Here is a 24,665-nt window from a genome sequence, read left to right on the forward strand (position 1 = left end):
ATTCCATGTATACTTGAAAACATTGTGTCTTCTGCTGTGGGTATGTGTCATAGGATAAGTATAAATGTCAATTAGGTCAAAATTGGTTACTGTTGCTCAACTTTTCTATATCTGTACTGATTTTCCTTCTGTATATTCTATCAGTTACTAAGAGAGGAGTGATAAAATCTCCAAATATAATTGTGAATTTCTCTGCTCCTTCCAGTTTTGTCAGTTTTTGTTTCATATTCTTAGAAGCTCTGCTACTAGGTACATAAACATTTAGAACTGATAGGTCTTCTTGATGTACTTATCTTTGGAATCATCATCTGTTAATACTTGCTCCACAGTTTAGTTTGTGCTATTATTAATATAGTCATTCTAGCTTTATGATTATTGTCTGCATGTATATCTTTTCCCATGCTCTTACTTATTTGTGCTTTATATGAACATTTTTTTCTTATGGAAGACTTATAGTTGGGCCTTCCTTTATTATTCAGTTTGACAATTTCTGTCTTTTATATGGAGTGTGTAGGACATTAATATACAATTATGCATACAGTTAGGTTTAAGTCTACCATCTTGTTATTTGTCTTTATGCCACCTCTTATTTGTTCCTTTTTCCTCCTTTGGATAAAATTTTTTTACATTTTTATCTCTACTCCATGTATTGTCTTATTAGTTATATCTCATTTTATTTAGTGGTTACTCTAGAGTTTATAATAGGTATCTTTACCATATAATAGTCTACCTTTAAATGACACTATACTTATTCACATATAATGTAAGACCATTGCACTATATGTCCATTTTCCTTACTCAACCTTGTGCTACTGTTTTCATACATTTCATCTCAATGTTATAATACCCACTATATGCTGTTATTTATGCTTTAAAAAGTAACTTGTAACCCATAGCTGATATAATTCTTAACGGAAAACACAAGACAAGGATGTCTACTTTTGCCACTCCTATTCAATATAGTACTAAAAGTTATTTAGGCACGAAAAAGAAATAAAAGACCTATCAATTGGGAAGGGAGAAGTAAAATTATCTCTGTTTCAGGTGACATAATCTTATTGTAGAAAATCCTATAAATTCCACAAAAAACTATCAGAAATAATATTATAAATGAATTCAGCACAAGTTATGGGATACAAAGTCAACATACAAAGATGTTACATTTTTATACACTAAAAATGAATAATCTGAGAAGAAAGTTAACAATTCTATTTATAATAATGTTAAAATGAATAAAATACTTAGAAATAAATTTAACCAATGAGGAGAAAGACTTGTACATTGAAAACTACAATATTTTGCTAAAAGAAATAAAAGAAGATGTAAGTAGTAGAGAGACATTCCATGTTCATGGATTGGAAAACTTAACATTGATAAGATGACAATACATCCCAAAACATTCTATAGATTCAATACAATCCCTAACAAAAATCTCAATATACTATTTTTACATAAATAGCACAAAAATCCTAAAATTCATATGAAATCTCAAAGGACCCCAAACAGCCAAAACGATCTTGACTGTATCTTGCAGGACTCAAAATTCCTGATGTCAAAAGTTACTAGAATGCTACAGTAATCAAAGCAACTTAGTACTGGCATAAAGACAGCCACAGAGATCGATGGAATAGAACAGAGAGCCAAGAAATAAATCCTCAAACATATGGTCAAGTAACTTTTGATAATGGTGTCAAGATTATTCAGTGGGGAAAGGAAAGTCTTTTTAACAAATGGTGCTGAGGTAACTGGATATCCACATGCCAAAAATGATGTTGGAAACATATTACACAGGAAAATTAACTTAAAACTGGTTTTTAAAATCTATACATAAGAGCTAAAACTAAAAGAGAAGCATAGGCAAGCTTTGCGATGTAGATTCGGTGATAAATTTCTGGATATGTCATCAAAAGCACAGGCAACAAAAGAAAAAGCAGATACACTGGACATAATCACAATTAAAAACTTTTGTATATTAAAGGCCATTATCAAGAGAGAGAAAAAACAGTACACAGAATTGGAGAAAATATTTGCAAATCATATATTGTTTCTGATAAGATTACTGTTAATATATTCATGATCTTATATTAATAGTTATTTTAGAAAAATGAACAAGACAGGGAATGCTGGGAAGATGGCCACCTAAGAACAGCTCAGGACTTCAGCTCCCAGTGAAAGTGCAGAGGGTGAGTGGACGCCGCATTTACAGACGAACTGTTATCACCCACAGACCAGGAGATACCCAGGCAGAGGGGTCGCCAGTATCGCAGTCCCAGCCGGTGTGGCTGTTTTGGCCCCTGTGGGGCTGATTCCGCCCGCGCGGCTGCTGTGACCACTCCCTGTTGCTGCGGTTCTCCGTACAAAAGCCACTGGTCTGGGAGCCCTCTTAGCTGGCGAGCAGAGCCCTGAGACGGCAGAGTTGCCCATTCATCTGAAATAGCCAGTCAGGCCAGGAGATTCCTAGGCAGAAAATCCACCAGGAGCCGGCGCCGCAGTCCGAGCCGACTCCGTGAGTCGCAGCACGTGAGATCCCGGCGCCTTTTCAACAAGCGACCGGAACTCGGGGTCGTTCAACTTAAAAGAAAAGACTCGGAGTCAGGGAGCCAGGTGATCAGGCTCAGTTGGTCCCACCCCTCCACCCCCAACAACAACGAAAACAAAAACAGTAATTGGAAACCCTCTGGGTTGAGCCCTTCAAACCAAGCACAGCTGAACCTGGACAGCCCGGCTCCGTGGGGGAGGGGCTTCCGCCATTACTGAGACTCTCCACCCCTACGGAGGCAGGCTGCCGTTGCCGAGGCAACCTCCAACAACAGAGAGAGTCCGCCATAACAGAGGCGGGGCCACCATTGCCGAGACAGTTCTAACTACTCCCATATAAAAAGGACTACAGGGGAGAGCTCAGGGCAGCTGGGCGGAGCCCACAGCAGCTCAGCAAAGCCCCTGCGGGCAGGCAATGGCTAGGCATGCTGCTAGCTGGGCGGGTCAGACCTGAAAGAAAAATCAAAAAAAGGCAGTAGTGCAACGGAAACTCATAAAGCTCCAACTCCCTGGGACAGAGACAGACAACAGGTGGATAAACCCACAAAAATGGGAAGAAACCAGCGTAAAAAGGATGAAAACTCCCGAAACCAGAACATCACTCCTCCTAAAAGGGATCACAACTCCTCACCAGCAAGGGAACCAGACTGGATGGAGAAGGAGAGTGATGAAATGACAGAATCAGACTTCAGAAGGTGGGTAGTTAGAAACTACAGCGAGCTAAAAGAACATGTTCTAACCGCACGCAAAGAAAATAGGAACCTTGAAAAAAGATTGGACGAACTGCTGACGAGAATGGACAGCATAGAGAGGAGAATAAGTGAATTGATGGAGCTGAAAAACGCAACACGAGAACTTCGTGAAGCATGCACAAGCTTCAACAGCCGAATTGACCAAGCAGAAGAAAGGATATCAGAGGTCGAAGATCAACTCAATGAAATAAAAAGAGAAGGCAAGAACAGAGAAAAAAGCGCAAAAAGGAATGAACAAAATCTTCAAGAAATGTGGGACTATGTGAAAAGACCTAATCTATGTCTGATAGGTGTACCTGAATGTGATGAAGAGAATGAATCCAAGCTGGAAAATACTCTTCAGGATATTATCCGGGAAAACTTCCCTAACCTAGCAAGGCAGACCAATATTCAAATCCAGGAAATACAGAGAACACCACAAAGATATTCCGCAAGAAGAGCAACCCCAAGGCACATAATCGTCAGATTCACCAAGGTTGAAATGAAAGAGAAAATGCTAAGGGCAGCCAGAGAGAAAGGTCGGGTTACCCACAAAGGGAAGCCCATTAGACTCACAGCAGATCTCTCAGCAGAAACCCTACAAGCCAGAAGAGATTGGGGGCCAATATTCAACATCCTTAAAGAAAAGAACTTTCAACCCAGAATCTCCTATCCAGCCAAACTAAGCTTCATAAGCAAAGGAAAAATAAAATCCTTTGTGAACAAGCAAGCGCTCAGAGATTTCATCACCACCAAACCTGCTCTACAAGAACTCCTGAAAGAGGCTCTACACTTATAAAGGAACAACCAGTACCAGGCACTCCAAAAACACACCAAATGGTAAAAGAGCATCGACACAATCAAGAATCTGCATCAACTAACCAACAAAACAGCCAGGTAGCATCAAAATGACAGTATCAAAATCACACATAACAATACTATCCCTAAATGTCAATGGACTAAATGCCCCAATCAAAAGACACAGACTGGCAAACTGGATAAAAAGCCAAAACCCATCAGTGTGCTGTATCCAGGAAACCCATCTTACATGCAAGGATACACAAAGGCTCAAAATAAAGGGATGGAGGAAGATCTACCAAGCAAATGGAGAGCAAAAAAAGGCAGGAGTTGCAACTCTCATCTCTGACAAAATAGACTTTAAAGCAACAAAGATCAAAAGAGACAAAGAAGGACATTACATAATGGTAAAAGGATCACTGCAACAAGAAGAGCTAACGATCCTAAATATATACGCACCCAATACAGGAGCACCCAGATACATAAGGCAAGTTCTCAATGACCTACAAAGAGACTTAGACTCCCACACAATAATAGTGGGAGACTTTAACACCCCACTGTCAATATTAGACAGATCATCCAGACAGAAAATCAACAAGGATATCCAGGACCTGAACTCAGACCTGGAACAAGCAAACCTAATAGACATTTACAGAACTCTCCACCCCAAATCCACAGAATATACATTCTTCTCAGCACCACATCACACCTACTCTAAAATTGACCACATAATTGGCAGTAAATCACTCCTCAGCAAATGCAAAAGAACAGAAATCATAACAAACAGTCTCTCAGACCACAGTGCAATCGAGTTAGAACTCAGAATGCAGAAACTAACTCAGAATCACACAGCTTCATGGAAACTGAACAACTTGCTCTTGAATGTTGACTGGATAAAAAATGAAATGAAGGCAGAAATAAAGATGTTCTTAGAAACCAATGAGAACGAAGACACAACATACCAGAATCTCTGGGACACATTTAAAGCAGTCTCTAGAGGAAAATATATAGCAATGAGTGCCCACATGAGAAGAAAGGAGAGGTCGAAAATTGACACCCTATCATCAAAATTGAAAGAGCTAGAGGAGCAAGATCAAAAAAACTCAAAACCTAGCAGAAGACAGGAAATATCTAAGATCAGAGCAGAACTGAAGGAAATAGAGAAACAAAAAACTCTTCAAAAAATCAATAAATCCAGGAGCTGGTTTTTTGAAAAGGTCAACAAAATAGACAGACCACTAGCCAGATTAATAAAAAAGAAAAGAGAGAATAACCAAATTGATGCAATAAAAAACGATAAAGGGCATATCACCACAGATTCCACAGAAATCCAAACCATCATCAGAGATTATTACAAACAACTCTATGCACATAAATTAGTAAACCTGGAAGAAATGGATAAATTCCTGGACACCTGCACCCTCCCAAGCCTAAACCTGGAAGAAGCCGAAACCCTGAATAGACCAATAACATGATCTGAAGTCGAGGCAGCAATAAAGAGCCTACCACCCAAAAAAAGCCCAGGTCCAGATGGGTTCACAGCGGAATTCTACCAGACATACAAAGAGGAGCTGATACCATTCCTTCTGAAACTATTCCAGACAATCCAACAAGAGGGAATCCTTCCCAAATCATTTTACGAGACAAACATCATCCTGATACCAAAACCCGGCAGAGACTCAACAAGAAAAGAAAATTTCAGGCCAATATCCATGATGAACATAGATGCAAAAATCTTCAATAAAATACTGGCAAACCGATTGCAACAGCATAGCAAAAAAGCTCATCCACCATGATCAAGTAGGATTCATCCCGGGGATGCAAGGCTGGTTCAACATACGCAAGTCCATAAACGTAATTCACCACATAAACAGAACCAAAGACAAAAACCACATGATTATCTCAATTGACGCAGAGAAGGCTTTTGACAAAATTCAACAACCCTTTATGCTAAAAACCCTCAATAAACTAGGTATTGATGGAACGTATCTCAAAACAATAAAAGCTATTTACGACAAACCAACAGCCAATATCATACTGAATGGGCAAAAACTGGAAGCATTCCCTTTGAAATCTGGCACTAGACAAGGATGCCCTCTCTCACCACTCCTATTCAATATAGTACTGGAAGTTCTAGCCAGAGCAATCAGGCAAGAAAAAGAAATAAAGGGTATTCAAATTGGAAAGGAGGAAATCAAATTGTCTCTATTTGCAGATGACATGATTGTATATCTGGAAGACCCCATCATCTCAGCCCAAAATCTCCTGAAACTGATAAACAACTTCAGCAAAGTCTCAGGATACAAAATCAACGTGCAAAAATCACAAGCATTCCTATACACCAGTAATAGACTTCAAGAGAGCCAAATCAAGAACGAACTGCCATTCACAATTGCTACAAAGAGAATAAAGTACCTAGGAATACAACTAACAAGGAACGTAAAGGACCTCTTCAAGGAGAACTACAAGCCATTGCTCAACGAAATAAGAGAGGATACAAACAGATGGAGAAATATTCCATGTTCATGGTTAGGAAGAATCAACATCGTGAAAATGGTCATACTGCCCAAAGTAATTTACAGATTCAACGCTATTCCCATCAAGCTACCAATGACCTTCTTCACAGAACTGGAAAAAAACACCTTAAACTTCATATGGAACCAAAAGAGAGCCCGCATAGCCAAGTCAACTCTAAGCAAAAAGAACAAAGCAGGAGGCATCACACTACCGGACTTCAAACTATACTACAAGACTACAGTAATCAAAACAGCATGGTACTGGTACCGAAACAGAGATATAGACCAATGGAACAGAACAGAGGCCTCACAGGAAAAACAACATACCCACAACCATCTTATCTTCGACAAACCTGACAAAAACAAGCAATGGGGAAAGGACTCCCTGTTTAATAAATGGTGTTGGGAAAACTGGCTAGCCATGTGCAGAAAGCAGAAACAGGACCCCTTCCTGACACCTTACACCAAAATTAACTCCAGATGGATTAAAGACTTAAACATCAGACCTAACACCATAAAAACCTTAGAGGAAAATCTAGGCAAAACCATTCAGGACATAGGTGTAGGCAAGGACTTCATGACCAAAACGCCAAAAGCAATGGCAACAAAAGCCAAAATAGACAAATGGGACCTAATCAAACTCCACAGCTTCTGCACGGCAAAAGAAACAGTCAGTAGAGTGAATCGGCAACCAACAGAATGGGAAAAAATTTTTGCAGCCTACCCATCTGACAAGGGGCTGATATCCAGAATTTACAAAGAACTAAAGCAGATCTACAAGAAAAAAACAAACAAGCCCATTCAAAAATGGGCAAAGGACATGAACAGGTACTTTACAAAAGAAGACATACAGGAGGCCAACAAACATATGAAAAAATGCTCATCATCACTGGTCATCAGAGAAATGCAAATCAAAACCACATTGAGATACCATCTCACACCAGTTAGAATGGCGATCATTAAAAAATCGGGAAACAACAGATGCTGGAGAGGATGTGGAGAAATAGGAACACTTCTACACTGTTGGTGGGAATGTAAATTAGTTCAACCATTGTGGAAGACAGTGTGGCGATTCCTCAAGGACCTAAAAATAGAAATCCCATTTGACCCAGCAATCCCATTACTGGGTATATATCCAAAGGATTATAAATCATTCTACTACAAGGACACGTGCACACGAATGTTCATTGCAGCACTGTTTACAATAGCAAAGACCTGGAACCAACCCAACTGCCCAACGATGATAGACTGGATAGGGAAAATGTGGTACATATACACCATGGAATATTACGCAGCCATCAAAAAGGATGAGTTCACGTCCTTTGTAGGGACATGGATGAACCTGGAAACCATCATTCTCAGCAAACTGACACAAGAGCAGAAAATCAAACACCGTATATTCTCGCTCATAGGCAGGTGCTGAACAATGAGAACACAAGGACACAGGGAGGGGAGCACTACACACTGGGTTCCGTTGGGGGGAAATGGGGGAGGGGCGGGGGGTGGGGAAGTGGGAAGAGATAGCATGGGGAGAAATGACAGATACAGGTGAGGGGACGGAAGGCAGCAAACCACACTGCCATGTGTGTACCTGTGCAACAATCTTGCATGTTCATCACATGTACCCCGAAACCTAAAATGCAATAAAATAAAATAAAATAAAATAAAAAATAAAAAATAAAAATAAATAAATAAATAAAATGAACAAGACATAAAAAAAAAAAATAGTTATTTTAATCTCATTGAGCCTCTAGTCTTAACTACCAGCTTACAGAAAGATGAGATAGAGAAAAAAGTTAAGCAATATGATTAAAAAGTAGAGAAATATGGAACATGAAACATTCTAAAAGATAAATAGCCTGGTAGGGGTATTGTTCAAGATTTAATAAAGACTGAAGAGACAGCAAAAGGCAATACATATACTATGATTGGATCCTGGACTGTGGCTGAATAGGGGTGAGAAGAAAGCTTTAAAAAATATTCTTAAAGTAATTGGGAAAACATTAATATATATCAGGTGTGATAACAGTATTGTGATTATGCAGGAAAATGAACTGATATTGAAGAGATGCATACTAAAATGGCTAAAGATAAAGCACTAATGATGCTTAGAACTTACTTTTAAATGGTTCTGCCAAAGAAGAGAGAGAGAAATTATGGCAACAATATAAACAATTGCCAAATTTCAGCGGAGCGCATCTGTACTATTTCTTCCTCTTTCTGCCAATTTTTAAATTTTCAAAATAAAATGTTTTCAGTAAAAAAACTGTAAGCCTCTAAATTGTACAGCTTCAAATGGTTAAAATGCCAAATTTCCTGTTTGGGGAATTTTACCTGGAAAAAAAAAAAAAAAAAAAAGAGCTGTGGGTATCTGACACAATGGGGCTTTTGCAGAGTTGGTTGGATTGCTCTGCATAGCTCCACGTGCATCAGCTATGAAGTGTATGGTGTCCCTAGGAGTTAGATAATACTACAGCATAAATACCATGGTGTTCTCACATTGAGATAGAGTTAGGAGGAAACACAGAATCTTTATGTAGAATTAAAAAAAAATAGGATGTTTACTTTTATATAATTAATAAAATTACTTCTATATAATTGTTATTGCCAATTTCAGAGTACATATAGGGCATGATGATTTGGCCAAAAGTGAAACACAACCTCAAAAGCAACCCAAAATATCCACATACCTGGGTTCAAGGATGGAGGAGGTGGAGGTGGGAGGGGTCGGCCTTCTTTAATGGCTAGCGTACACTGCTTTGCTGATCGGATTGCATTAATAAAGTCTTCATGTTGCTGTCTCCAGTTAGACTTCCTCACAGGTGGAGACTGGAAAAAATAAAACCAACAAATAATACAGATTATATACCGCTCCATTACAATTTTTTTTTAAGCTGGAATTTGAATTCATAGGAAACAGAACTGTGAAAATTGGAGAAAAGTAGAGTTTGATTTTCAAAAGCACTACTTAAAGAGGTTTGGAAAATACAGTAATATAATTTGCAAGCTCCAATAGTGAGGGAAAACACAAAAGAAAAATCAGAAAAATAAAGAAACTATAAAACTTTAAAGAAAGACAAATGTAAGGTTAAAAGTGACTTTCTTCTCAAGTTAATTGCTAGATTTAGAGCCACTCTAATGAACAAGATTATTTTTTGCTACATCTGGAAAATATCTGAAATATATTTGAAAATCTAAGTAAGCAAGATTATAAAGAAAACAGTAAAGGTGGTTTATAGTTACATACATTATGGCATTAACAAGCAAAAATGAAACCAGAAATCCCAGAAATAGGCCTTAGAGTACCACAGAATGTAATAACAAACAATAAAGAAGATACCAGGAGTACCTTAGATTGCGGAGTCTTCTTCACAATAGGAATGTCAGTGCCCTGTAATCTTTGCTTCAAAGAATTGAAAGGTTTGCGTTTTTTGTTGAAGAGTTTTTTACATATTGGTCCATGCCTTTTCTAGAAAACAAAGGGTAGGGATTGGAATTTTTAAGTGCACAATCACAGTTTTTAACGCTAGGAGTACCTAGACAGCCTCCGCTACAGGGACTGTGTTGCTCCTCAGAACCTAGTTCATTCTCTGAAAGATCACAGCAGAGCAAATCCATCTGCTCTTCTCATTTGTGTTACATATAACCAGATACCGTGTTTGAGCAAAGACAGTAAAATGCCTTTATAGTTAAAGAGACTTACTTCAAATTTGGGTTTATATATTGAACTCAAATGTGGACAGTATGCTGTTTACTCCAACCGGTAGTCCTTTAAGCATTCAATATTTCTAATACAAAAACTGAGGAGCTAACATGCAGAGCTTTGCCTGTGTACCACCTGGATGAAATGTGCTATTGTGCCACTGTGGGACCTCTGCCCTCTCCCTTGGTGGATATGTGACATGTAATAGCTGTCATTGACACAGCAGCTTTGTCAGACCCCACAAAATATAAGCTCTGTGAAAATCATTGCACCTGGCTAAGAACAAGCCATTCGATTTTAAACTAAAAAAGAGAGAAAGATCAAATCATTTGATCAATACCCTAGAAATAGGATTAGGAATGAAACTCAAAAGTGTCCAAGAGGGACTTGATATTTAGAGATCCCTCTGCAAATGGAAGCTCTCAGTTCTCACACTGATTCTCAGGGGGTGCAGCTCCAGGCTGGCAAAGCCAGTGACACACACTGGTGGGCTACAGGGCCACAACCAGCTCCACAAGCTCTCCCTCTAGTTTCAGGAAGCTCTAACCACAGTTAACTAAAAGACAGCTGTTTCATTTTTTAAATTCCCCAGAAAAATAAAACCTCCAACCTCATTTTACAGTCTTTTCCTGAAATGTAGTCAGGCTTCCAGTCCACATCCTTTGAGTTTCATATGTCTCCTTGATCCAAAATGTCCTGACTGACAGCTGAATTACCCTCTTAGATTTTCTTTTTGAAAAAATCATCTTTCTTGGGAACCCCTGTATATTATTGGGGCATACCACCTATTTGATTCCCTAATTTTGAAACAAATCAAGCTTTTATTCAAATTTATAGCCATCAATCAAGGGACTTGACATGCAGTTAGCTTGAATCTGGACAGTTAGAACTTGGGACAGGCCTTACATCCATGTATCATTTTGTTCAACTGGTATAAAAACCCTGAAATTAGAAGGTTCTGTATACGTGGCAAAGCAGAAAACAGGAAGGTTAAAGGACTTGTCAGGATTAGTGACAAATTTGCGGCTAAAAGCCAAGTTTCCAGATGTCTGAAATTCAATGCTCATTCCTCTTGACTAGCTAATTTCCCTGGTGCTTTGGCCTTGAAATTTGAATTTTTGATGCTTAAAGAAAAGGCGGAAGAGCCAAAACTTCTCGAGGGATCATCGACGATGCCAAGAAAATTCCATCTGGCATCATTTCAGGAGGACCATGTTTAACAGGGTCGCTTTTGAATGAGGCAGCATCAATCTGCCTCAGTGTTCTCTGGGCCCACCAGCCATAGGTTATATACTTTTCCTCTTCCCTTGCTTCTCCTCCACATCTGTCTTTAATCTTTGCACTGCCGCCTCCTCACTGACTTGACAGTTCATTTAAGTCCAATGAAACACATCTACAAAATGTCTTTATGTTTACCAGAACATCTGCTGCAAAGCGTCTTCCACAGACTTCACAGGGAAATAACTCCTGATTGCCATCTGTGTAAAATTCAAGAGCACATTATGTTAGTTTCATGGAATTGCCTGGCCGAGAAGAAATGACTGACTGGAGGTGACCTCAGTAGCTTGATATCCTCACTCTCTTTTCCCTCCCCACCAACTGCTTCTTCCCCTTGGGAAGACCCTATGTAAACTCACCTGTGTTTTCCTCTTCTAATATAAACTTCTCACTTCACTAAACAAGTAAATTCCATATCCTTCAGGCAACCAGAGTATAATTATTTGATTTAATATTTAATACACTCTTAAATGAAGTGCCTGATAACTTTGCTTGAGACATAAGCAAAAAATACCTGAGTATAAGGTCAGTAATAAATAATCCAGTGACAACATCCTTAGGATTCCTACTATAATGTAAGTTCTGTGAGGGCTGAGACTGGGCCTATTTTATCCTCAATGCCTCCAAGTACTTGACCCATAATAAGGTATTCAATAAATGCTGGTTGAATGCAGGGGTCAAACAAGAATTGAGTTTCTAACATAGGAACAATCATTCATTTGATAAGTAGATATTGGCTATATGCAGTTCTCTGGAAATATTAGGAGAAATCATACATGGGACCAGCATAGAAAAAAATGCAGATAATTAATGACATAGAAAACTATCATGAGAAAAGCAAAATATTGTGAAATTCTGAAAAAAAAGTTTTTCATATTACTTCCTTTCAGTTCATCAGGAGTTGAGTGTGTAAATATTTAAAAAGCACTTTTATCAAAGTCATGATGTCTTAGGTTAAGAAGAAAAGCAGTTTTGAGGTACGAGCATAGATATTATATTAGACCAATCATCTGGGCTTTACATGAAAGGAAAGCAACACAGAACATTAAATTGGAAGAACCTAAAAAGCCGTGGAAAATTGACGTGACAAAGGTGAGGTGGGGTGAATAGGCTGTGAGTATAGTGGGAGAAGAGTGGAGTTTAGTGAAAAAGCTGCAGGTGGGCCAGGCGTGGTGGCTCATGCCTGTAATCTCAATACTATGGAGGTGCCTGCCGAAGCAGGAGGAGTGCTTGAGCCTAGGAATTCGAGACCAGCTTGGGCGACATAGGGAGATTGTGTCTCTACACAAAATAAAAAATTAGTTGGACATGGTGGCTCATGCCTGTGGTCCCAGCTACTCGAGAGGCTGAGGTGGGAGGACCACATAAGCCCAGGAGGCAGAGTGAGCTATGATCACAACACTGCACTCCAGCCTGGGAGACAGAGCAAGAGTTTGTCTCCCCAACACCCACAAAAAAGGCTGAAGGTGGAGACCTGAAACGGAAAAGAAAGAGGAGTTTGGAGATTCTGTGTCAGAGTCAACAATATGATTAGATTTGTGGCGGGTAGGAGGTGGCACAAATAGTCCTCAAGAAGGATGCTTGAGGACTATTCTACGTTTAGAGGCAGAAGGATGAGAAGATGTTGGGGCTGTGAGATAGAAATAGCAAACTTGAAAAGAAGGGCCATCTTAGGAAGAAAAATGACTTCAGCCTTGGAAATACTGAGTTGACAGAGAGTTGTCCAGCCAGCAGGATGGAAATGAGGGAGGCCAGGGTTAGAGACACAGATGTAGGCTTTGAGGAATGAAGTAAAGGCATGATATTGCCAGGGAAGAAGTCATGGAAAGAGAAGTACAGAGATGATCCTTAGGGAAACTTATATTTAAGGGCCAAGAAAATGATGATGATAAGCCAGGAGGAGAAACAGGAGAGAACAGGGTCATGGAAACTGAAGGAAGACAGTTTGAAAAAGGAAGGGCTAGTTAACAGGAAGCAGATGGGTAGCCTGCTACAGACATTGTTGATTTAAATGATTTCTTCTCACATCTGCTAATTGGTATTGTGTTTTCAACACAGGCCATCCATCACAGCACACAGAAATACCTCTTGCTTTCCCTGTTCTTTTGTGTTATTTTGGCACAGTTTGTAAAACTGCATCTAAATCTAAATATATATATAAAAATATGTATACATATTTTTACACAAGGGTACCACAACCTGAAACTACTCATCTTGATTATAAAACTGCTGCTGCTCTTTCTAAAACACTAGTAAAGGATAATCTATTTTTATTAATATGACAATAACATTTGTGTGTTTTCCTATGTTACCTCACGTGGGCCTCACAGTAACCTTATGAGACAGAGTTAGTACTATTTGTATTTTACAAGTGAGATAACGGAGGCTCAAGTAGGTAACCTAAGACTGCAGGTAGTAACTGGTAATACTGAGATTTGAATTTGGGTCTTTCTCTTTCCAAGTATTAAGGCTATTGATTCAACCATCACCACAGTATGTTAGTACTCACCTGCAAAGCAACTAGAAGTCCCTAGAGGATCAATGACCTTTGGCTGAAATCAGTGAGTTCAATGAGTTTAAAATACTGACAGATACAAGTGATATGATTCAATTCAATACGTGGATACAAATGGACCACCACATTCTGAACCACATTCAACTCAGAAGCTTGACTATAAGGAACAAAGGGAACACCTATCTAGCCAGCTGCATCAGACATGGAGATCAATGGGGTCTGCAGTGTTTCCGTAAACTGAATCACATGGAATATGTGATTGCTAGAACCTTAAAAGAACCTTTGAAACTCCCAAAATGCCTTTCAATAGGTGAACAGTTAAACAAACAGTGGTATATCTATAGCCTGGAATACTATTCTATTCAGCAATAAGAAAGACCACCTTTTTTTTTTTTTAGACAGGGTCTTGGTTTTTAGCCCATGCTAGGGTGCAGTGGGGTGATTACAGCCATTATCATCTCTGCCTCCTGAACTCAAGCAATCTTCCTACCTCAGCTTCTTGAGTAGCTGGGACAAGCTAGTTTTTTATTTGTTATATAGATGGCATTTCACTATATTGCTCAGGCTGGTCTCAAACTCTTGGGCTCAAGTAGTCCTCCTACCTCAGCCTCCCAAAGTATTGGGATTGCAGGTGTAAGCCACTGTGCCCAGCCAAGAAAGAACACCATTGATACATGCAACAACTTGGATGGATTTCAATGGTGGGCAAAACAAGCCCATCTTCAAAGGTCACATACTGTGTGATTTCATCTGCACAACATATTCAAAAATGACCAAAGTAGAGAGGTAGGAAACAGATTAGAGATTGTCAAAGGATAAAGATGATTGGGAGTCGGGTGGAAGGTAGCTGTGACTATATGGGGTTAGAATGAGGGAGATATCTGTGATGGAATAGTTACGTATCTCCATTGTGAGGTGGTAACGCATGTGATCAAATGGTACAGACTGTGAACACACGTTGTACTAATGTCAGTTTCCTGGTTTTGACATTTTACTGCAGTTATTTAAGATGTAACTTGGAGAAAACTGAGTAAAGGACATTCAGCATCTCTCTGTGCTATTTTGTAACTTTTTATAAAACTATGTCAAAATAAAAAGTTTAAAAATAATATCTAGGGGTCAGCAAAATGTAGCCAGTGGGCAAAATCTGAGGCTTTTTTTTTATTGTTTATTTTTTCCTTTTCTTTTTTCTTTTTTTTTTTTTTTTTTGAGACAGAGTCTCGCTCTGTCGCCAGGAGCCAGGCTGGAATGCGGTGGCGCGATCTTGGCTCACTGCAATCTCTGCCTCCCAGGTTCAAGCAATTCTCCTGCCTCAGCCTCCTGAGTAGCTGGGACTACAGGCATGCACCACCATGCCCAGCTAATTTCTGTATTTTTTTTAGTAGAGAAGGGATTTCACCATGTTGGCCAGGATGGTCTCGATCTCTTGACCTCGTGTCCGTCTGCCTCAGAATCTCAAAGTGCTGGGATTACAGGCGTGAGCCACTGTGCCTGGCCGGCTTTTTTTTTTTTTTTTTTTTTTTTTTTTTTTTTTGTAAATAAAGTTTAATGGGAATACAGCCTTGCTCATTTGTATACAATTTATTGCTGCTTTTCTGCTCCAACAGCAGAATTTAATAGTTTCAATGGAGGCCATATGATCTGCAAAGCCAAAAATTATGTATACTATTTGGCCCTTGACAGAAATAGGTTGCCAAAAATTGCCAAATCATTTTTACAGTAATTGAAAAGGATTTGTGGGAGAATAACATGGAAAAATATTAATGAATATTTTATTCATATATTTATTAATAAAGACTGGAAGGGCACACACAGAGTAATTACTTTTGGCATGAATAAAGATGAATATTATTTCAGTTTTCCATATTTTCAAACTTTTTATGAAAATTATGCATTACTATTTTAAAAATCAGAACAAATGAATACCTTTCAAAAAACAGAAAGAACCCGTTGGTAGAAAATGTTCTAAAACAGTGAGTATCACCTCAGCTATCTCTATCTTTTTCCTCTTTTTGAATCATACTTGGTAAACTATTATAGTGGCTATTTTTAAACATTGGTTTGTAATCTTTGAAATTGTTAAAAATGAGTAACAGAAAGTAATCTGGGAGTGATAAAGCTTTGTTTAACACATCAAAAATAAAAAATAGGTCAGGCATGGTGGCTCACACCTGTAATCTCAGCATTTTGGGAGGCTGAGGCTAGAGGATTGCTTGGGCCCAGGAGTTCAATACCAGCCTGGGCAACACAGTGAGACCTCCATCTCTACAAAAAATTTTAAATATTAGAATTAGCCATGCATGGTGGCATGTGCTTGTGGTCCCAGATACTCAGGAGGCTGAGATCAAAGAATCACTCCAGTCCAGGAGGCTGAGGTTGCAGTGAGCCATGATTGATTGTGCCTGGGCAAGAGAGCTAGACCCCACCTCAAAAAAAAAAAAAAAAAAATCAGGGACAACATGGGCAGGAAAACAAACATTACAAAGAAGCATGGAGAGAATCAGGACTAGTCTTAAATTGAAAAAGTGTTACTTCTGACCAGACATTCTCTTTCAGAGCTGGAAGTTAAGAATACTTTGTAGGAACCAAGCTATCCACATTTTCTTAAAGGAGCATGATAGAGAAGAAAAAAGGAAGACTTTTTTTTCATTCAGATGTCTGCAAGTCACAGATCTAGATCTCTTAAGTTCTCTGCAGTCCAGAACGTGCAAATATTTAGCAATATCAACATCTTCCATGGTCCTATGGCAAGGGGGTGGCATAATCACCTTGACTTACCAATAAAATTTATCTCAGGAACATGAGTCATGAGACAAGAAAAAGAATTAAGCTTTAGTAAAGGGACAAAGGGTCATAGAAACATAGGACAGGGAGGAAAGAAAACAAGAAACCTAAAATTTGGAAAGCTAATATACATTGTAACTGACTTGGAGGACTTAAAGCAACACCAAACTCTACTTCGCAAGCCAACAGTAGGCAAGAACTGAGAACCATCCAGATTCACACCACAGTCTCTTAAAGTCACAGGAACTGCTGGACAGCATGTACCTCTACAATTGGGGCAGGTGAATAAGGAGTAAGAGACTGCCAAAATATGGAGGACCAAGGGGAAAGCTGTTTGAAAGAAATTAAGATTCCTAGATCACACCTCCCCTGCAACCCCTGCTCCACACTGCAACTCTCTTGCTTCCTGGATAAATGCCCTTCCCCGTCTCTAGGTGACTCTACTTCCTGGAAAGGAAAAAAATAAGCAGTCAGTGCATTAGTCAATATGAGGGATCGCTGAAGGCATGAGTATTATGGCAAAAACAGGTAGGTATAGATAGACATATATACAGCCAATTCTCATTATTTTTGGTAGTTATGTTCAGTGAGGTCACTATGAGCACTGAATTAGCAAATACTGAACCGTTGTTCCTAGGGGAAATACAGGGTTAGGTTCCTGTGAGTCTCTGGTCACAACATTTTTGTTAATGGATCAATACAAAACCTTGTTTTATGTGTGTTTCTGTTTAAAGACACCTTCTTTAATATACAGTGTCGATTCGGTAATGCTGAACTCATGCCAATAGCACTGTAACTCATGCCTGAATGTCGACCTAATGTCGACAAATCATAGCCTTGAGCTTAGAAACACTAGACAGCGCTTCAGCACTAAGCTAGGCAGCCTTCCCTACTGCCCCGCCTTTGAGACAGGGTCTTGCTCGTCACCCAGTCTGGAATGCAGTGGTGTGATCTTGGCACACTGCAACCCTGTCTCCTGGATTCAAGTGATACTCCCACCTCAGCCTCCTAAGTAGCTGGGACCACAGTATCACACCACCACACCTGGCTAATTTTTGTATTTTTGGTAGAGACGAGGTTTCATTATGTTGGTCAAGCTAGTCTTGAACGACTGGCCTCAAATAATCCTCCCACCTGAACCTCCCAAAGTGCTGGGATTACAGGTGTGAGCCACTATGCCTGGTCCAAAGTGACCATTTTAAATAGTGAAATCACCAAAGGTGTGGAAAATGTGGCACTAAATAGCCCATGGAAGGTACTTGGGTACAGTATGAGCACTAAAGCAAGAAGGTAGAGTATTATCTTTTTCAACCTCAGCTGGGAAAATGTGCTGGATGACTCAACTTTTTTACGACTCTGTGCATTTCTGCAAATGACTGTAAAAGTGCCACGAGTATTGACATTGGGGTTACAAGTAAGTTTTAGCAAGTAGGTAAATTTGCAAATAGGGAATCCATGAATAATGAGAACCAGCTATATATGTATAAATGTCTATATATACATGTATACATGTACATATATACAATCTAGTGATTAATTTCGTGAATAGTGATACTGAAAGCAGAGAATATCCACATGCCCATCTTCTTCTACTTGGCTTACAGAACTCTGCTTGCCATACTCTTACCCTCAGGGCAAAACGAAACTTCCCTGGGAATCAAATTATTCCACTAGCAAATATGTAAAGATTGGGAGATTCCCAAACAGCTCATCAGACCACTCTACAATACAACTCAGTCATGAAATACTGCTCATTAATTCATTATTTCCATTTTTTTCCTCTCCCAATCTTAATGATGAGCAAACAGACAGGAATTTCCAAAGATCTGAGGAACATCTCTAGCATGTAAGTCCAAAACAGACAAAAAAAAGCAATTTAAAGGAAAATTACAACTCTTAGAAATTAAAAAAGCCTTTAGGGGAAAAACTCAATAGAGGATTGAAAGATAAAATTAGAAAAATTTACCAGAAAGTAAAGTAAAATGGCATAGAAATTGGAAAGAAACAAGCAAATTATGATTATATTGAACCTTCATGGAAGAGCCACTGGAATAGGCAATTACTTTGGATATGTGTTTGCCTATCTGCACACAATGCTTCTGCCAAGACTACCATCTGTAGACTCATGGAATGCCTTATCCACTGTCATGGTATTTCCCACAGCATTGCCTCTGACCAAGGCACTCACTTTACAGCTAAAGAAGTGTGGCAGTGGGCTCATGCTCATGGAATTCACTGGTCTCACCATATTTTCCATCATCCTGAAGCGACTGGATTGATAGAATGGTGGAATGGCCTTTTGAAGTCACAAGTACAAAACCAACTAGGTGACAATACTTTGGAGGGCTGGGGTAAAGTTCTCCAGAAGGCCGCATATGGTCTACTATTCCAAAACGGAGGTAAGGAAAAGTATCCATGGAATACAGGATATCCATTAAGATGTCTCTTAGTATTATCATGCCCTGTGATTAAGGTCAATGGGAAGCTACAACAGCCCGATCCAGGCAGGACTATAAATGGCCCAGATCCGTCAGGAATGAAGGTTTGGGTCACTCCACTAGGAAAAAACCACAACCTGCTAAGGTGCTTGCTGAAGGCAAAGGGAATACAGAATGGGTAGTAGAAGAAGGCAGTCATCAATACCAGCTACCACCACATGACCAGCTGCAGAAATGAGGACAGTAATTGTCATGAGTATTTCTTTTGTTAAAAACATTTGTGTATGTATACACTTGTACTAAAAAGATATCTTCATTTTCCTTTCCTTCATCATGTGACTTCACATCAGCATTTAAGTGTAGTTAACTTCATGTAGTAGTATTGAGGTTGGGGATTGGTGCATTTCTGGTTGTATGAAGGATAGCTGTATTATGTTAGGTGTAATTATGACCTTATTATTGCCTTTATTTGAACATTATATGTGATTTTAGGAGATGTATATGGGTTTAAGTTGACAAAAGATAGACTTGTGATGGTTACTACTCAGTGTCAACCTGATTGGATTGAAGGGTGCAAAGTATTGATCCGAGGTGTGTCTATGAGGATGTTGCCAAAGGAGATTAACATTTGATTCAGTGGTCTGGGGAAAGCAGATCCATCCTTAATTTGGGTGGGCACCATTTAGTCAGCTGCCACTGCAGATAGAATATAAAGCAGAGAGAGAAATGTAAAAAGAATAGACTGGCCAGGCCTCCCATCTTTTTCCCATGCTGGATGCTTCCTGCCCTCAAACATCAGACTCCAAGTTCTTCAGTTTTGGCACTGTACTGGTTCTTCTTGCTCCTCAGCTTGCAGATGGCCTATTGTGGGACCTTGTGATTGTGTGAGTTAATACTTAATAAATTCCTCTTTGTATATATATCTATCTATCCTATTACTTCTGTCCCTCTAGATAATCCTAATATACCTTCTGATTTAAAAGATCCAGTAAAATGGAAGTTTCAGAACAGTGAAGACAGATTCTACAGACTTCTGAAGAAAAATCAGATATAAATGATCAGCAATCAGAATGGCTTCCCAAAAAGCAAAATTGGAAATGGAAACAAATGGAGAAAACCCTTTAAACTTCGGAGGTAAAATAATCTACAACCAAGAATTCTATATCCAGTCAAGCTGTCAATCCAACGTAAGAATAGAATATATTTCCAGACATTCAAGTTCTCAAAAAGCCTACATCCCCTGTACCCCATTTTAGGAATTACTGGAGGATGTGATCCACAAGCATGTACATAAGATATAGGAAAAGAAAACTGTATACTGGATAGAGAGAAGGGAATTCCCAGTTTGATAGCTGGGCACCAGAACCAGAGCAACCAGCCGAGGTTTGAGGTGTGTGATTAGGGAGAGACTTGTTGAGGGCTATCACGACTAAGATATCTACTGCCTTTGTAATCTCAAGATAGTATATCCAAGGAAGTCTGGCTCCCATTTTGTTCAATACTTGGCATGTTTGGCCATATTCCAATAAAGTGCCTGCTCTCCATTTTGTATCCTGATCTCTAAATCAGTTGGAGACACTCATTTCACCCCATAGGAAGGTTCTGCATTGACTTTTAGAGGTAGGGGTGAGTTTAGAAGCAGAAAATATAAGACAAGAATGCAATCCTCTAAGCATATTTCTGCAGATCCTGGATGCTCAAACTGTGACTTGTCCCCTAAAGCTCACTCATCACCTTGCTCACTGACATCTAAGCATGGGGCTCTTTAAACTCTAAAGCATAAGTCAGACCCAGGGACTGTTCACAGTTCATCCTCCCTAGGATGCTTTCATCTAATTGGTAGCAAATATTGCCCTCAAAAAGCTAGGTTTGTGTTTTTCAGTTGTTCAAAATGAAACAAGATGTGTTTAGGGACACTATACAAGTGGCTTTAAAAAAGAAGGAAATATTTATTGCACATTGAGTATCCCTTACCCAAAATGCTTGGGACCAAAAGTATTTCAGATTTTTTTCAGACTTTGGAACAAGTTTTTGTTTCTTGTATCACCTTATACACACAGCCTGAAGGTAACTGTATACAATATTTTAAATAATTTTGTGCATCAAACAAAGCTTGTATTGAGTACTTATGCGTCATATTTTCTATTTGTTGTGTCACATTGGCACTCAACATTTTGGGTTTTGGATTAGAGATGTTCAACTTGTATGATAGCCAGATAGTATGTAAGAATTACTTGAGGGAGAAGAGTGAAATGAAATCAAGAATGGGCCCACAGGTAACTTCTATGTTCTATTTCTTAACTCAAATAGTGGCCCTGTATTTGCTTTAAACATTCTCCTATAAGTTTCACAATTAAAATTCAAGGCCATTAGAATTTCTACTTTCTGTGTCCTTTAACTGGAACAAGCCTGATAAAGCATACCAATGTCAACCCACATGGAGAAGTAATATAAAAGTATTGAAAATAAGGAGAACACTTGGGCACAGGGAAGGGAACAACACTTACAGGACTAGGTGGGACAGTGGGGGGAGGGGAGGGGACACAGCAGGGGGAGGAGCGGGGAGGAGGGGGAGGGACAACACCTGGAGAAATGCCTGATGTAGGTAACAGTAGCGGGGGATGGAGACAGCAAACCATCATGGCATTTATGTACCTATGCAACAATCCTGCAGGATGCAGGATGTGCACATGTACCCCAGAGCCCAAATACAATAAAAAGTAAAAAACAATAAAATAAAATGTATTAAATATCTGTTTAGTCATTTTTTAAAAAAAAGTATTGAAAATATACCAGTCAAGTTACAAGAAGTTAAGAGTTCTTTCACCTGAGGTGACTTGATGACATCACAATGGAAGTGTAGATAAAGGGCATCACAGGCAATCTAATAAGCAGTAACTGCATTTCAGATACTTAGATTTGTAAAATAACAGTACAGATGGTCCTCAACTTACGATGGTTCAACTTAATGATTTTTCTGTGATGGTGAAAAAGCAGTATGTATTCAGTAGAAAGTGGTACAATCCTCTTTCATGATGCTGGGTAGCAGTGGTGAGCCACTGCTCCCAGTCAACCACATGACCATGAGGGCAAACTGATACTCTACAGTGTACTGTATTGCCAGATGATTTTGCACAACTGTGAGCTAATAGGACGTGTTCTGAGCAAGTTTAAGGTAGGTTAGACTGAGCTCTAATGTTCAGTAGGTTAGGTGTAGTACATGCATTTTTGATTTACCATGTTTTCAGCTTACGGTGAGTGTATCAATGCATAATCCCACCATGAGTCAAGAAGCAACTGTGGTACTTCGATATCCAAGTGGTTTTACACTAGTCATGGGCTGTGCTTAAACGAAATAGGTTTAAGATACAAATTCTTCAAGATTTTGCCCCCTGCTGGGATCTTTCAGGCCTTTCTCTCCCCACTAACCCCAGTAAGTCTAGGCCCTGCTATGGTTCCCTCCATGTTTAATTCTTTTCTGAAATCTTTCCCATCTATCCATTCATTCATACACTACTATGTGAATGTATACCAAATGCCAGGTACCATTCCAGGCCTCGGATAAAGCAATAAACAAAACACTGTGTCTTCAGGGTTTGTCCTGTGAGAGGAGACTGACAAACAGTCCTGTGTGTCAACGGATGTTGTGGAGAACATAAACCAGGGAGAGTGGGTCAAGGATGCCAGGGAGGGATGCGTGTGCTATTTTTAAATACAAGCTCAGGGAATAGCCTATAGTGAAAGTGACAGCTGAGCACCAACGATGAGGAAGGTCTGCCTGCAGTGAGAACACTTCTGGGGGAAGAGCAAGTACCCAGATTCTCATTACAAGTGGTACTTACCACAGTGGCAGTATCATTGAGTTACACTTCACTGCACCTATGCTGCCTCCTCAGACCATGTGGCTCCTGAAAGCAAAACCCTCTGATCCTTGGACTCCCAACACTTAGCATGGAGCTTTTGTGTTCAGTTCCCAATCATCATTTATAGATTTGTAGAGAACTAAATTATCAGAAAATTCATTTAAGGTATTATGAATTTGTTCTTCAGAATAAAATTGAAATATTTAAGTTTGGAGTATAATTAGCCTTAATCACAATACGCTTCATCAAGACTTGCAGCCTAGTCCTTTTCTCTTAATTGAAAAACATACAATATATGGATTTAAACACAGTAAAGTAAAATTAGCACCTCACAAGACAGAATTTGAGTAACATCATGACAAAGTAACATCCAGCGTTTGTTAAGACTCTTGCTGTTTTTGAGAATCTTCAGTTGAGACAGCTATCAAAATAAATGGCCAATCCTTTTAGTATTTATATTCTCAGTATTGACAAACCATCATCTGACCCTTTACTTCACAGGTTAGCATTTCAATACATGCTCTCCAGTATCCTACTTCTGCAATGACCAGCTCTTCAGATTTTTTTTCTAGCCAATGTTGGTAGAATACCTGATGCCATCAGTTTTTATAACTCTAAAAATCCTACAATGCTTACATTTAAATGGATCACACATCGTAGAACAAGCTAATACTTACCAGTTTTGGAAAAGCCATAAACAAATAATTACAGATGAAGGTATTTTCTAATAATTCAAGTATCAAATGCAGCTCACCTGCCAAAAATGGTTCTGTCCCAGCCATTCTGTTCCTAACTCAGAGCAACAGCGTTCACAGATTTTTACAGCCTAGTCCAGGTAACACACTAGCCAAGAACATAAACCAGGGTCACTAATCTGTTGCAAGAAGTCACAGTTTACCAAATAATCAACAATTGTGATGCTGTCATTGCCTAAACCTTGAAAAAGTTTAAATAAGTTAAAACAAAAATCAGCTCATCAAAAACAGGGAAAGGTTTCAACTATGTATTTTAATCAAGTATGAATGGTTCCAAACATTAAATAATGTTGAAAAGACAAACTCTCCAGTTTAAACTAAAATAAATATTTCTGATTTTGATCTAGGGACTCACTGAAGCCAAGTAAGTTTTCTTATTTCTTTGACTATTCTGTTTCCTGCCTTCACTGTTCCTAAATCCCAAAAGCAACTCATCCAGTAATATAACAGGAAATACGAGTCTTAAGAACCTTAATATTCAGTTTTACCACCCTTTTGAAATAGTCCTTTGTATACAGCAAGGGAAAACTTAGCTTCCTAACAGTGAAACTTTCTCAGAAAAACTCATCTTACATTAGACAGAATAAACTCAGCACTTCAAAATTGAGTTTAACCAGGCCACTCTTCTACTTACAGCAAATTAAACCATATAATTCCTGAAAAGGCGTGGAGATGATTCAAAGAAATATTTGAAAACATCTGCAAAAAACAACTATGACAACCATACAAATAAATGAATACACCAA

The 24,665-nt window shown here is 39.0% G+C and overlaps 1 protein-coding gene across 1 annotated transcript in view; it reads right to left on the bottom strand.

Annotated features, from left to right (window-relative positions):
• The window catches only part of ZC2HC1B (zinc finger C2HC-type containing 1B), a gene marked incomplete at its 5' end in the record, with an annotated part of 65,088 nt that extends 53,302 nt beyond the window's left edge, over positions 1–11,786 (bottom strand). Inside the window, 3 exons of the mRNA XM_074397089.1 lie at positions 9,274–9,412; positions 9,933–10,052; positions 11,703–11,786. Coding sequence (XP_074253190.1) covers positions 9,274–9,412; positions 9,933–10,052; positions 11,703–11,786 — 343 coding nt within the window. The remainder of the gene's footprint in view (positions 1–9,273; positions 9,413–9,932; positions 10,053–11,702) is intronic.
• Between the last annotated feature and the right edge of the window lie 12,879 nt (positions 11,787–24,665).

This window comes from Saimiri boliviensis, chromosome 4 (genome assembly GCF_048565385.1).
Source record: "Saimiri boliviensis isolate mSaiBol1 chromosome 4, mSaiBol1.pri, whole genome shotgun sequence".
NCBI classification, from domain to species: Eukaryota; Metazoa; Chordata; class Mammalia; order Primates; family Cebidae; genus Saimiri; species Saimiri boliviensis.